The sequence below is a fragment of the Acomys russatus genome, chromosome 20, assembly GCF_903995435.1.
Source record: "Acomys russatus chromosome 20, mAcoRus1.1, whole genome shotgun sequence".
Taxonomy (NCBI): Eukaryota; Metazoa; Chordata; class Mammalia; order Rodentia; family Muridae; genus Acomys; species Acomys russatus.
In genome coordinates, this window is record NC_067156.1 from 13,078,107 (window position 1) to 13,091,406 (window position 13,300).

Here is a 13,300-nt window from a genome sequence, read left to right on the forward strand (position 1 = left end):
CCTTCTCCAAGGTGTACAGAGCCAGACGTCAGCATCTGTCCCCAAGCTGACACTCTGTGGCGTTTAAAGCCTGCTGCTTACCTACCTGCAGCTGACACTTGTCCGTACACTCTGTGAAGTATTCCAGAACTGTGGAATGTTGCCTAGTTTGACTCAACATGTCCTTTGAGGGCTCCCACGTGCCCCCTTCTCCTTGCTTCCTGACCACCGTCAGCAGAGATCCATGAGGACTGAAGAAACGATGCTGCAGGTTAGATGTGACCCTACCTGTGGGATGGTGGCCAGTTTCTCTCAAGATTTCTGTCCTGACTAACTTAGTGCATCTGTGTCCCCGCATCTATTTTTGTCCTTGCAGTTGCTTTGTGGTTTTGTTGCGTTTTCCCTTGCATTTTCTCTATTTTTCTGAATTCTGTATTTCTGTATTTTTCTGGTCTTTCAAAACTCAGTTATTTGGGCCTTCAAGTGAGATTATTTTCCTTGGGAAGAATGTTTTAGGGGACTCACTATATAACTCTGGCTGTCCTAGAGTCAGTTTGTAGACCAGGCTGGCCTTGAACTCATGGAGATCCGCCTACTTCTGCCTCCCAAATGCTGGGATTAAGGCGTATGCCACCATACCCAGAAGTTGACTGGTTCTCATTCCCCAATAAGCAAAGGGACATCCTGATGTGCCACCTACATATGGGCATTTGTTTAGAGGTGACCATTGTCACGAAAGTTCGATATAGACACTCCTGTCTTTTCAGAGTCTTGCCAATGAGTGAAGCGTATGACTATTTCAGTCTGTCTTATAGTCTAAAAGCAAAAGGCAACAAACAAAAATAAACAAATAAGAACAAATCATTGTCTATAAAATTGTAGATGCAATACTAAAATCAAGCGTGTGCAGATCCTTCCTAACATATATAGGAAAACTGTATCCCTGATGTGAAAGCTTTCTAGACACTTCTTTCTTCATGACTCCAATAAAACTGAATTTCTTCCCAGTGGGTTTTTGTTTTGTTTTGTTTGTTTGTTTGTTTGTTTGTTTTCAAGACAAGGTTTCTCTGTGTAGCCCTGGCTATCCTGGAATTCTCTTTGTAGACTAGGCTGGCCTTGAACTTAGAAAGATCTGCCTGCCTCTGCCTCTAGTGCTGGGATTAAAGGCATGCACCACCACACCCGGCCTTCCAGTGGGTTTTGAATATACCTTCCTAATGTTTTTTTTTTTGTTTGTTTTTAATTTGTGATAAAGACTTGTTCTAAGTCCCCCTTCTCTCTCTTCCTGGAATGCTAAGTCCTAACTTTAGCTCTGGTCTCATACTTGGACCTCTGCTTCCAGTTTCGGCACTGAGCCCTGTGGAAGCCAGTGACATTTTGTTCTGAGCCCCATCCACCTCCCCCACCCCGACACTTTCTGGACTCCACTGTGGAAGCCAAGTGTCACTGCATGAGGCAGGATATGTTTAGTAAAATTTGATGAGCATGTTGCCTGAACGGAAATGGCATGTTGGGAACTGGGCATGAAACTAAGGACCCAGGACTAGGTCTAGCCTTAGCAGGTAAGAGTTCTGCTGATGCCTCTGTCCAACAGCTGCCTGCTTGTCCCTTCAACTGTCAGTATCTTTTTCTGTGTCATTAGACAAGCTCTGTGTTTTCCCCTAAGATGTTAAGACACAAGTTTAAATACAGTGGAGTAATGTGGTGGTTGGATAAGCCACTACAAATAGACAAGTGACACTAGCTCCAAGGTTAGGGAGCCTGATATGAATGCTCTAGCTTTCAACACACAGTTTTAATGGTGAGTATCTGTGAAAGTTGTCCTTCCAAGCAACATTTAACCAGCAGCCCCTGTCCATACTGTAAGTCTCCAGCTGTGGTACACTCCCGGTGTTTCTCTAGAATTTACCTTTCTTTTTTTTTTTTTTTTTTAATATTTTTTATTTAATTTTTAAATTTATGTGCATTTGTTAGTGTAGGGGTGTCAGGTCTTGGAGTTACAGACATTTGTGAGCTGCCATGTGGGTGCTGGGAATTGAACCCAGGTCCTTTGGAAGAGCAGGCAGTGCTCTTAACCACTGAGCCATCACTCCAGCCCTAGAATTTACCTTTCAATCAAAGTATCCGTTCTACATTTCAGCCAAGGACTGTTTGGAGTTTGATTTCTACCGCCCTGAAATTTCCATTCAGAACATAGAGGAAGTATTCTGTCGTCCACGACATAGGCAGCACTTTAATCCGCTCCGAACTCTCACTGATTGTCGCATGTCATCAGATTGTCTTCAGCCAGGCTGGCTGCCAGTGATACTCTACAAGTCTCTGTGTGTGTGGGGAAGAGTGGGTGGGCATGTATGTGTATGTTTGTGTGGACCTGTGCATGCATTCCCAGGGATGCACACTCCTCTGTGTATGTACATCAGGTCAGCATTGGATGTCTTCTTTTAGTTGTTCCTAATGATGCTTTTGGAGGCAGGGTCCCTTATTGAACCTGGAACTCACTAATTGGCTAGACTGGCTAGCCAATGAACTCCATCCACTTTTCTTTCTGGGATAGGGCCTCTCACTGGGATTGGAACTCACAGAGTCAGCTGGGCTGGCCAGTGAGTCCCATGGACCCTCCTGTCATCACCTCCCAATACCAGGGTTACAATCTCATGTCACTGTACCTTGGTTTTTTACCTCCGTTCCAGGGATCAGACTCTGGTCCTTGTGATTGGCACTTTGAATTCTTAAACTCTCTGTGTGTGTGTGTGTGTGTGTGTGTGTGTGTGTGTGTGTATGTGTGTATAGAGAGAGAGAGAGAGAGAGAGAGAGAGAGGTTTCTGCTGACTGCTAGAAATAGAACCCTGTGTCTTGCGTGTCACTTTCCTCTTTTGTGAGCCCCGATTTCCCACAGGGACACTTACTTCCTCCAGTAGGATATTTGGGCTTTGGTGACAGATACAGACCTGCAGAAGCATCAGTTCAAAGCGTGACCAGGCCGACCAAATCCAAAGAGACAGCAAGTTTCTGAGATTGTAGTGTCCCAACAGTCCTGAAATCCATCCTGCTCTTTTGTGAAAGCCATTTGATTTGTCAGTGTTGAGATGGCAGAAAATAGTTACATTGCTAAGGATGAGACTATCAAGCGCTCAAAGAGCAGTGTGTGAAAATGAGCCACCAGAGGGGGGAGGAGCCAGGAGCGCTCCTGGGAGCATGCCCCACACAAGGGCCTCTCTGACAAAAACCACAACAAAAGATGAGCAAGTGTTGGCAAGTGTCTGAAACACAGGAGGGTGAAATGTGCCCCCGTCTTCTAATTAACAGAAACTTCTAGTAGCTTTTACAAGAGAAGTCAGTGACAGCCTGAGAATTAGCCCATTGGCTCATTTTAGAGCTGAGCCTGCTGGCTAACCCTGACATTTTGCAGATAAGAGTATGTTGGCTTAAAATAGTGTGATGACATGCCCAACCTATTCAAGATGGTGAATGCTTCGGAGCCAAGGGCCAAACACTGCACTTCTCCCTCACCCACGTCCTCGCGGATAGATGCTTAAGGAAGTGCACTGTTGCTCTAACAGGTCCTGTTAAGATTCCTGTAAAGTCACATCTGTATGTCCACATCACCAAGCTGTAATTCTTCTTCTCTCATCAGTAGTAAGATTAGCAGGAAGCTGTAGCTCAGCACCCCAGGGACTCAGCACCTCGGCCTAGCTCCCTGTCCCATGGGAAAGTTACCTGGGCAGGATGGGTAGCTGCTTGTGGCAGAACTCACTGAGGCTTGATGTCGTCTCTACAGATCAGGCTGCATTTTGGGAAACGTACTGTGAGGTTTGTTTTCAGCAGTAGAGATGAGGGGAAGAGAAGAGATGAAAACAATAGGAACATGTAGAGATGAGATATTTATTTCCTTTTGTGTATACACTGTACATATTTAAGATGGAATGCTTATGCGCCTATAACATTGAAGTAGACTGACAATATGCCCAATCTAATTTTCTGCTGTATAATAAGCAAGTTTGCTTTCTATTGCTGTGATAAAAGGGCGAGGGGGAGTGGCTAGAGAGATGCTCGGCGGTTAAGAGTACTGACTGTTCTTCCAGAAGACCTAGGTTCAAATCCTAGCACCCACATGGGAGCTCACAGCTGTCTGTAATTCCTGTTCCAGGGGATCTGACACCCTCACACAGACATACATGCAGTCAAAATACCAATGTACATAACATAAAAATAAATGGATTGTGTAAAAAAAAAAAATCTTTTTTTTTTTTTGGTTTTTTTGAAACAAGGTCTCTCTGTGTTAGCTTTGGCTGTCCTGGAGTCACTTTGTAGACCAGGCTGGCTTCAAACCACATCAGTCCATCTGCCTCTGCCTCCCGAGTGCTGGGATTAAAGGAGTGCGCCACCACGCCCGTCCAAGGGAAAAAAGAAAAAAAAAGAAAGCTCAAAAAAGCCACTTGAAGAGGAAAGAGTTTATCTGGCTTACATTTCCGTGTCACCATCCATCATTGAGGGAAGTCAGAGCAGGAACCCAAGCAGAGACCTGGAGACAGTGACAGAGGAGGGGGCTATGGAGGAGCACCGCTTACACCTGGCAGGGGTGGCACTACCCAAAGGGGGCGGGGCCCTCGCACACCCATCATCAGTTAAGGAAGTGCCCCGCCCGCTCGCCTGCAGCATACAGGGGCATTTCCTCAACTGAGGTTCCCTCCTCTCAGATCATTCCAACCTGTGTCAAGTTGACAGGAAACTAACAAGCAGAAATGGCATAACAGGTGTCCCCGCACCAGCTTGAGGGCTCTGCTGCATGCTGTGGTGTACCCCTGTAATCTCAGCACGTGGAGGCTGAACCCAGCCGGGGCAACATGGGAAGACCTTGTCGTAAAGAAAAGAGGTCCGTGTGTTCTTTTGTAGTTTTCCTTTGGAATTCCTTTTGGAATTGTAACTTAGAAAAACTTGAGTCTTCCCTTGAAAATGGTATTTCTAAGGAGCCACACAAAAAAAGAAAAAAACAGTTGAAGAAAACTAAAGTTCAGGTCATGGTTTAAATCCTGCTTTGCTGTTGATTAGCTGGTGGTGCCCTGCGCTTGTCCCCAGGTTGGTAAGATAATGCAATCATAAACACACACCGTAAGGGTTCTCTGTGAGGTTCTAGGATGACGAAAGCCCGTGTGCAATCACTGACAGATTATATATAAACACGGGTATTTTGTACCTTATATTTCTGCTTTAATATGTTTCATAGCTGTGCTATCAAATGCTATTTTTCTCGTGTCTGAAATTTTCTATCTTAAAATGCCCACTTGCTCTGGCACTCGCTCTGCTCTTGAAGTTGGGGATCTGGTGAGCAAGAGGTCGCCACGTGTCTCGTCCTCGCACAGATGAACAGTGCCGATCAAACTCTCAGATCCTCCGCATGTAACTGTTCATTGTTGAACCCTGACTTCCTCCTTCCCATGACTCCATGCTCATTTTTGAAATCGCGTCCCCAAACCTGTCAGTCCCATGTCGCTTTGGGTAGCAACAGCTGAGACCATTCTGAAGGCATCAGGTTGGATGTAGCCTAGCTCTATGGAAGAGCAGGGTGGTTCCTTTATTTCTGGTTATCTCCAGACTCTGTTGCCTTCCCTATTTTCAGGAGCACACTGAGCTGATGGGTTCTGAGGACAGCACTTTATAAGCAGCTTCTTGGTGAATGTAGCATCCTTCCATCGAGTGCTTCGACTCATCTTACATGTAGCCATTTGTAGCTTGCTTGTCTTTTACCTTCTCTGAACCTAAATCAGTATCTATTAAAGCTCAAATCTATCCACCTAGAAGTATCTATCTAGACTTAAAAGTATCTTCTTAATTACTAAACAACTAAATTTAATTTTAAAACTGTCTGGTCTTCAACCCCATCAACCATCATTTTTGTTGAGTTTTGTTTTTGTTTTTGCTTGATTTGTTGACACTTTTTGTTTATTTGTTGTTGGTTTTTTTTTTTTTTTTTTTTTTTTGTCTTCTTGTTGTTTTTTGAGACAGGGTTTCTCTCTGTAGCCCTGGCTATCCTAGAATTAGCTCCATAGACCAGGCTAGCCTCGAACTCAGAGATCTGCCTGTCTCTACCCTCTGAGTACTGGGATTAAAGATGTGTACCATTGGGCCCTGCTAAATGGATGAAGAAGTACTTCTGCCCCCTCCCCGCCCATTTTTCTAATTAAGGGAGAAAATGTGGGATCTTAAGAATGGGAGCCAAATGCTGTTAAGAGGTTGAGTAGGATGATGCGAAGAGCGGGTGATTCCACAGCAGCATCCTGCAGGCAACTTTGACCAGAATGGAGGACAGTTGCTAAGCAACGGAGTGGAATCAGCACAGGAAGCCACAGGAGTGAGGACAGGAGAAAGAGGGTACACTCTAGCAGCTCACTAGTGGTGTGATGTTGAGAAAGGCGTTTTTTTGTTTTATTTTTGTCAAAGTCCTGTGGTGCCTGAGCATGTTCTATAAGGGATCTTTACAGAGGGGAATTGCAAGGCAAGCGAGGCTGAGGGTTGCTGCAGGAGTCACTCAGTGAGAAAGCAGGCAGATGAGGTATGACAGGGCACAAGTGGAGGGTGGCCATTAGGTAGGAGCCTTGTGGGTTATGGCGTGGTCAAGTGCCCATCCCTGTGAGTACCTGTAAAGATGGGCTCTGCTGACTTCAAGGTAGCCTTTTTATGATGTATTATCGGTGTAGCCCTTAAAAGATACAGGGAACCAACACCTGAAAGTGATCGAGTTCCCACACCCGCATGTGACAGTAACACAACTTCTGCACAGCTCCTCAATTCAGTTCAGGATCTCCTTTGACCCTAGAGAAGCTAACATGTGCCATGACACCTGGCCGTCCATGTAGCAAGTCCTTGCTGGAGGTGCTCGTGTGACATGCTCTTTCTACGTTAGTTCCTACAGAGCAGTTAACTCTTCTGTTCCAGTGCCCTATGGCTCCTACGTGCGTGGGAAGGTGTGAAAAACTCAGGCTGCAAAGGCAGCAAATTACACAGTCAGGGTTCCAACCATTTAGTTTTAGCCTCAATCAATGCTCAAGCTTTTCAGAAATATGAAATGCTTCCCAAAGTATCTTTCCAGTGTAAAGGAACTGGGGCAGCCAGGGAGTGTACAGCGCCACAGACAGCTCACTTGTAAACACGCACACCAAATCCTGCGTGTGAGTGTGTGCCAGCACTGCAGTGAAGACTCAGCAGGTGGGAGTTATCCCAGAAATGCAAAGACTTCGGAGCTAGAAAATCAATGGATATGATTGATCATATTAACAAATTAAAGGAAAAAGATTTGTATCTCTTTGTAAAAACAAAAATAGTAGTTGATAAATTCTGTGAAACTTAATTGCTAGTAAAACTTAAGAGTATTTCCTTACTATCAAACATCTGTGGCCAGTAACGGACTTGGGGGAGGAACACAGTGTGTGTGCGTGTGTGTGATAATATATAACATGTGTGTGTGTGTGTGTGTGTGTGTGTGTGTGTGTGTGTGTATTTATTTATTTATTGTTGGGTTTTTTTTGAAACAGAGTTTCTCTGTGTAGCCCTGGCTACCCTGGAACTCAGTCTGTAGACCAGGCTGGCCTTGAACTCACAGAGATCTGCCTGCCTCTGCTTGCTGAATGGCTGAGATTAAAGGCATGTGCCAGCACTGCTTGGCTGGATCACAGTGTATTCTGATTACATTGCAAGCTTGCGTTCCCCCCCCCCCCCCAGCAGTGTATAAGGTTCTCTTCTGGGCACCCTCATCTGCATTTGTTCACATTCATTTACTTAGTGATTACATTCTGGTCTCAGTGTGGTTTAATTTGCATTTTGCTGATGGCTATTGCAGCTGAACATGTTTCATATATTGATTGGCCATTTGTACTTTATTATTGAGAACTGGCTGCTTTTCCAGCTAGCCCATTAACTGATTGGGTTGCCCATTCGGTGCTACAGATCCTCTCTTACACACCGAAGAGAAAAAGAACACAGCCATGAGGTTATAGCAAAGAACAGGCCGTGATCTAGCAATGGGGGGTAGCGAAGCCCAGGCAGATGGCAGGAGTTACTACGCACCTTTCAAAGAACTGGATGCTAATGGTCTAATGACTAAGCTCAGGATCTGTGCATTTACTCCCTCCAAGAACTGGACATCACTGGCACAAACAAACACAGACAGACAAAATGAGCGAGTGATAAAGGACACACAGGCAGCCGGGCGTGGTGGCGCACGCCTCTAATCCCAGCACTCGGGGCAGAGGCAGGTGGATCTCTGTGAGTTCAAGGCCAGTCTGGTCTATAAAGTGAGTCCAGGACAGTCTGGACTGTTATACAGAGAAACCGTGTCTCGGGGTTGGGGGTGGGGCACACAGGCAAATGGAACCAGAAAGCAAATGGATGTCATTGACTGTCCCACAACCTAACAGAATAAGTTTCAGATAAAAATTAGCCAATTATATGAAAGTATCATTTAATATTAAGGAAACTGCTTAGAAAAATAATTTAAAGCACACATTCCAAAAATGGGTGAATAAAACAAACAGTGCAGATGTAAAGACACACATTCATGCCAACACAGTAGTAGAGGACTCTGTGTGTGTGTGTGTGTGTGTGTGTGTGTGTGTGTGTGTGTGTGTGTGTGTGTGTGTTTTGCCAGGGATTCAACCCATGGCCTTGTGCGTAATCTACTACTGAGCTATATCCCATCCCCAGGGGAATTTTCCCCCAAATGTTACTACAGAGTTAAAGTAACCAAGATAATATGTGTTACTGGCATAAGGGTAGACATGTGGATAGAGTAGGCTTGAAAGTCAAGAAGAAAAAGAGTTAATTAAATATAAGTTGATTGATTTTCAGTAAGAGAGGCGAGACAGAAGTTGATAGAGCAGTTTCTACAAAAGGGGGTAGGCGGGGGCTGGAGAGATGGCTGGGGGTTAAAAGTATGTTTGCAGGTGACCTGGGTTTGACTCTCAGCACCCATGTGGTGACTCACAGCTGTCACTCCAGTTCCAGGGGATCTGATGCCCTCTTCTGACCTACACGGACAGACAAACATTCAAGCAAAACACACACACACCCCAAAATTAATAAATTACGTTTTAAATTTATGAATGATCCTAGACTAACAGTGTTCACATGCGAAACAGTGATGTCACCTTCAACCTCACTCACCCTAATCTACAGGAATCAGCTCAAAATTGGATCAGAAACCTGAATGTAAAAAGTAGAACCATGCGGCTTGGAGAAGAAAGCATTGAGTGCAGATGTGCCCCACCTCCAGTTAGGCAGTGTAGGTGCGGACCTCCACCACCTCCAGCTAGACAGTGTAGTTGCGGACCTCCACCCTCTACCACCTCCAGTTAGACAGTGTAGGTATGGACCTCCACCCTCCACCACCAGTTAGACAGTGTAGGTGCGGACCTCCACCCTCCACCACCACCAGTTAGACAGTGTAGGTGCGGACCTCCACCACCACCAGTTAGACAGTGTAGGTGCGGACCTCCACCACCTTGGAGCAGGCACTGATTTCTTACCCAAGACAACAAAAGCACAAGGAATGAAAGGTTAAATTGGATTAGCTCAAAATTGAAAGCATACACTTTATACATCAGAAAGAGTCCACACAACAAATCAAGAGGTATTTTCAAGCCACATGTCTGATGAGGGAACTGCCTACAACATAGAATTCCTACAACTCAACAACAAAAAGAAAGTGCAGCTCGGTTTAAAAACAGGCAAAGGATTTGTAGAGACAGTATACAATGGCCCCAAAGCACTTTAGGAAGATGTTCAGCACCATAGCGATTAGCGGAATAAACCACGCTGAGGCACTGACCGCACCCACTAGGGCAGCTGGGATCAAAAGTACAGACGGCAGCAAGTGTGGAGATGAAGTCCACGTTGCTGGCTGGTGTGCTCGCTTTGGAAAACAGATGGGCAAGTCTTCAAGATGGTTATCACGGAGACACCACATGACTCAGCAGAGATTCCACCTTACAGCCAATGCAAACATATGTCACACAAGAACTTACAAATGTTCTTAGCAGCTTTACTCAATAGTCCCCCAGTGGCCCAGATGCCCACTGACTGATGGATGGATTGATAAAATCTGATGTGCTTCTATAATGAAATATTATCCATAGAAAGGATTAGAGGTCTAATGAACCTTGAAAGGTTCTTCCGAGTAAAGGAGCCAAGCTCAATGGTCACAAAATGATCCCCTTTATGTGAAATCTGGGGGAAGTTAGAATAACAGTTGCCAGCGTGCAAGGGAGGGAGAGCAGAGAGAGTGGCTGCCAGCGGCTGTGAAGTCTGTGTGTGGTGATAAAAAAAAAAAAACCTTCTGGAATTACATACCTGGTATTGCATTTACAGTCCTGTGCGTGTGAATATATTGAAACAACTAACTGAATTGCACACTTTAAAAGGTTATATTATGAATTATATCTGGATGTTTTTTAAAGACTATTTCCTGTATGTCTTTTAAATCCAAACCTACAATGGAAAGAATAAAGGAATGATTTTTTTTTTTTTTTTTTTTTAATTTTTGAGAGAGGAGAAGTTGTTTCGTGTTGTTGTTGTTGATTTGGCTTTGGGCTTTTCTTTTTTGTTTGATTTTTTTTGTGTGTGTGTGGGTTTTTAAGACAATGTTTCTGTATGTAGCCCTGGCTGTTTTGGAACTTGCTGGCCTCACACTCAGAGATCCTGCCTGCCTCTGCCTACTGAGTTCTGGGATTAAAGATGTGCACCACCACCACCCGGTGAGAGAGGAGAAGTTGTAAAACCTAAAATCTATTAATATAGAACATAGAGTTTAGATAACTGAAAAGCTAGGACTATCACGTGGAAATATTCAAACCACACGATCAGTCCTAAATTACACCCTTAGCAATATGAGTAAGAATACAAGTATATAAGAAAATATATTATAAGACATTCACTCTTATTTTTAATTTTTAATGTCTTAATAGTAATAAGACTTTCTAGTTGTATGCCCAGAATCTTTGTATCTTGAATGTTGTGACAAATAAAAATGCCTCTCCTAGATTTAAAAAAAAAGGAAGAGCTCTCAGCACCTACATTAGGAAAGTAATCATAGTAAAAACGGAGTTCTTCATCAGGGACCAAGTGTAGACCACCTGTCGCAGGTGGTGTCAAGGTATGGCTGCCTCATCAGTTGGCAGTGGAATGGGCAGTCCAGAAGGCAATTGTGGCAAACTCATGGAGAAAAGAATTCTCAGAAAGGACGTTGGGTAGTTCGAAATCCATGGAAAGCCAAGGTCAGAGGTGAAGGAACCTCACTCTGCCTGGAAAGAAGATAATAAGAATAGGATGGTGAATTCTGTCACTTCTCAGTGCTGCAGACACACTGCTGCTGCAATGGCAGGCCCTTTGTCTCTGCATTTCTCTCACTCGCTCCATTTGAAGGAGGCAGAAATGTGCACAGCAGGGCTCAGGTCATGGGCCTGCAACCTTAGTGTGGAGGCAGGAAAAGGAGGCTCACCCACATTCAGCTTCTGGGGTATGAGGTAGGGCCCTGTAGCATCTCCCTGGTAAGAAGGTGCCCAAATGCAGAGGAGTCAAGAAGTGACAGATTCCCACTAACATTTGGAAGGGCTAAAATTAGAACCATACTTTCTATCACACACCGAAATAAATTCCACATGGATCCAGAATTTGAATGTAAAACTGGAGATCATAAAAGTACTTACAGAAACTATGCATGAATATTTATGGGATCTTGGCTGAGGGAAGTTGCTAAGCACGGTGTAAATACCAGAATGCCATTAAAACCTTGGTAGAGCCTATTAAATGAGCCAGAAAAGGAGCCTGGGGGGTGACGGACTGCTTGCCTAGTGCAGACAAGGCCTTGGGTTTGATTCCCAGCACCACAGAAATAAAAGTGTACGTAAAAATAGATATGGGTACATTTTTAAAGTATTATCACATTTTACTAAAGACACATAAATGTATAGCCTCATAGCTGAAAAAGTCAGACTGGCATGTGCCAGAATACAAGCGAGGGGCTTGTTTCCACTTGGTGATGGATGTTAGAGACGGTGAGATGGTTTTTCCTGACATTCCTCCCTGCACTGATTACACCCATCCCCCCCCCCCACCACCACCAAACACACCCTCTAAAATTGTTGCTTATTTTTTAAATTTGAAAAGTAGAGGATTTGGATGGTTGGGTCACGAGAATACGTAGCATCTGGGTCTCCAGAGGCAAATTGAATGCTAACCTCTAGAAAAAATGAGGGCAACTGCAGATCAGGTCAGAGACAGCGCTTCCATGAGTCCGCCTGACTGATTACGCCACAGGGGCTGGTGTTTGGTCCATCTGCTGGCACTTTAGAAAGGAGGATTGGATAATTGAACACCACCCCCACCCCACAGGCCTGATGTTTTTCCTTCCCTCCCCAGTGTTTTGGGTTTGGGTTTGCTATGCCTTGCCTTGTTTTTAAGAGAAGCCATCTGCCTAGGAAGAAATGCTTAATTCATGGTGCTGGCATCTAACGGAAAGCCAGATGCCTGTGTTTCATCTCTCCATTGCCTTACCTGCAAAGAATGAGCTGCCCCAGCATTTCCAGTTCCACAGCCCTTAGATTTCTGGTGTTTTCTCTCTTCTTCTTTGGTACTCCATGTAAGCAGAGGATTTGGTATAAGACGCAGTCATGTCCTAGCCAAAGGAGACTCTCCCACCTGGAGGGGGAGGCCTTCGTGGTCCAGAAAGACTAATCAATAGCGTGTCATGGAAACAGAGCACACTATCTGGAGATGGTGAAGAGAGAAAAAAATTTTAAGTGCCATACCACTTGTGCCTGCTCTTGCCACTCAGTTGTTGTTCTTATGAGACAGAGGACCCATCCTGACAGACTCATCCACGACCCTCTTGTTGTCTCTGTCTAGGGGCGGCCTATTGCCAGTTCATGGATATGCTCTTCCCGGGCTGTATTAGTTTGAAGAAAGTAAAATTCCAAGCAAAGTTGGAGCATGAATATATTCACAATTTTAAACTTCTGCAAGCATCATTTAAACGGATGAATGTCGATAAGGTAAGAGGCTTATTAATACTCCTATCAAATGTACTCTTTTCTATAAAATTGATTTTAATATTTCTTTTTTTTTTAATTGTGTGTATGTGTGTTCAGATGTGAGTCTATAGGCATAAGTGCAGTGCCTGCAAAGGTCGTAAGAGGGCATGGAGTTACAAACAACTGGGAGCCACACAATGTGGGTGCTGGGAATTGGATTCCAACCCTATGGAAGAGCGCTGCACACCCCTTAGCCATCTATCCAGTACACTTAAAGTACTTCGTAGTCAAAAATTAAACAG

The 13,300-nt window shown here is 44.5% G+C and overlaps 1 protein-coding gene across 4 annotated transcripts in view; it reads left to right on the forward strand.

Annotated features, from left to right (window-relative positions):
* Mapre2 (microtubule associated protein RP/EB family member 2) overlaps nucleotides 1-13,300 on the forward strand; it is a 144,346-nt gene that overhangs the window by 91,708 nt on the left and 39,338 nt on the right. For all 4 annotated transcript variants that reach the window (XM_051163777.1, XM_051163778.1, XM_051163776.1 and 1 more), the window contains one exon: nucleotides 12,874-13,019. In XM_051163777.1, the coding sequence (XP_051019734.1) occupies nucleotides 12,874-13,019 (146 nt within the window). The remainder of the gene's footprint in view (nucleotides 1-12,873; nucleotides 13,020-13,300) is intronic.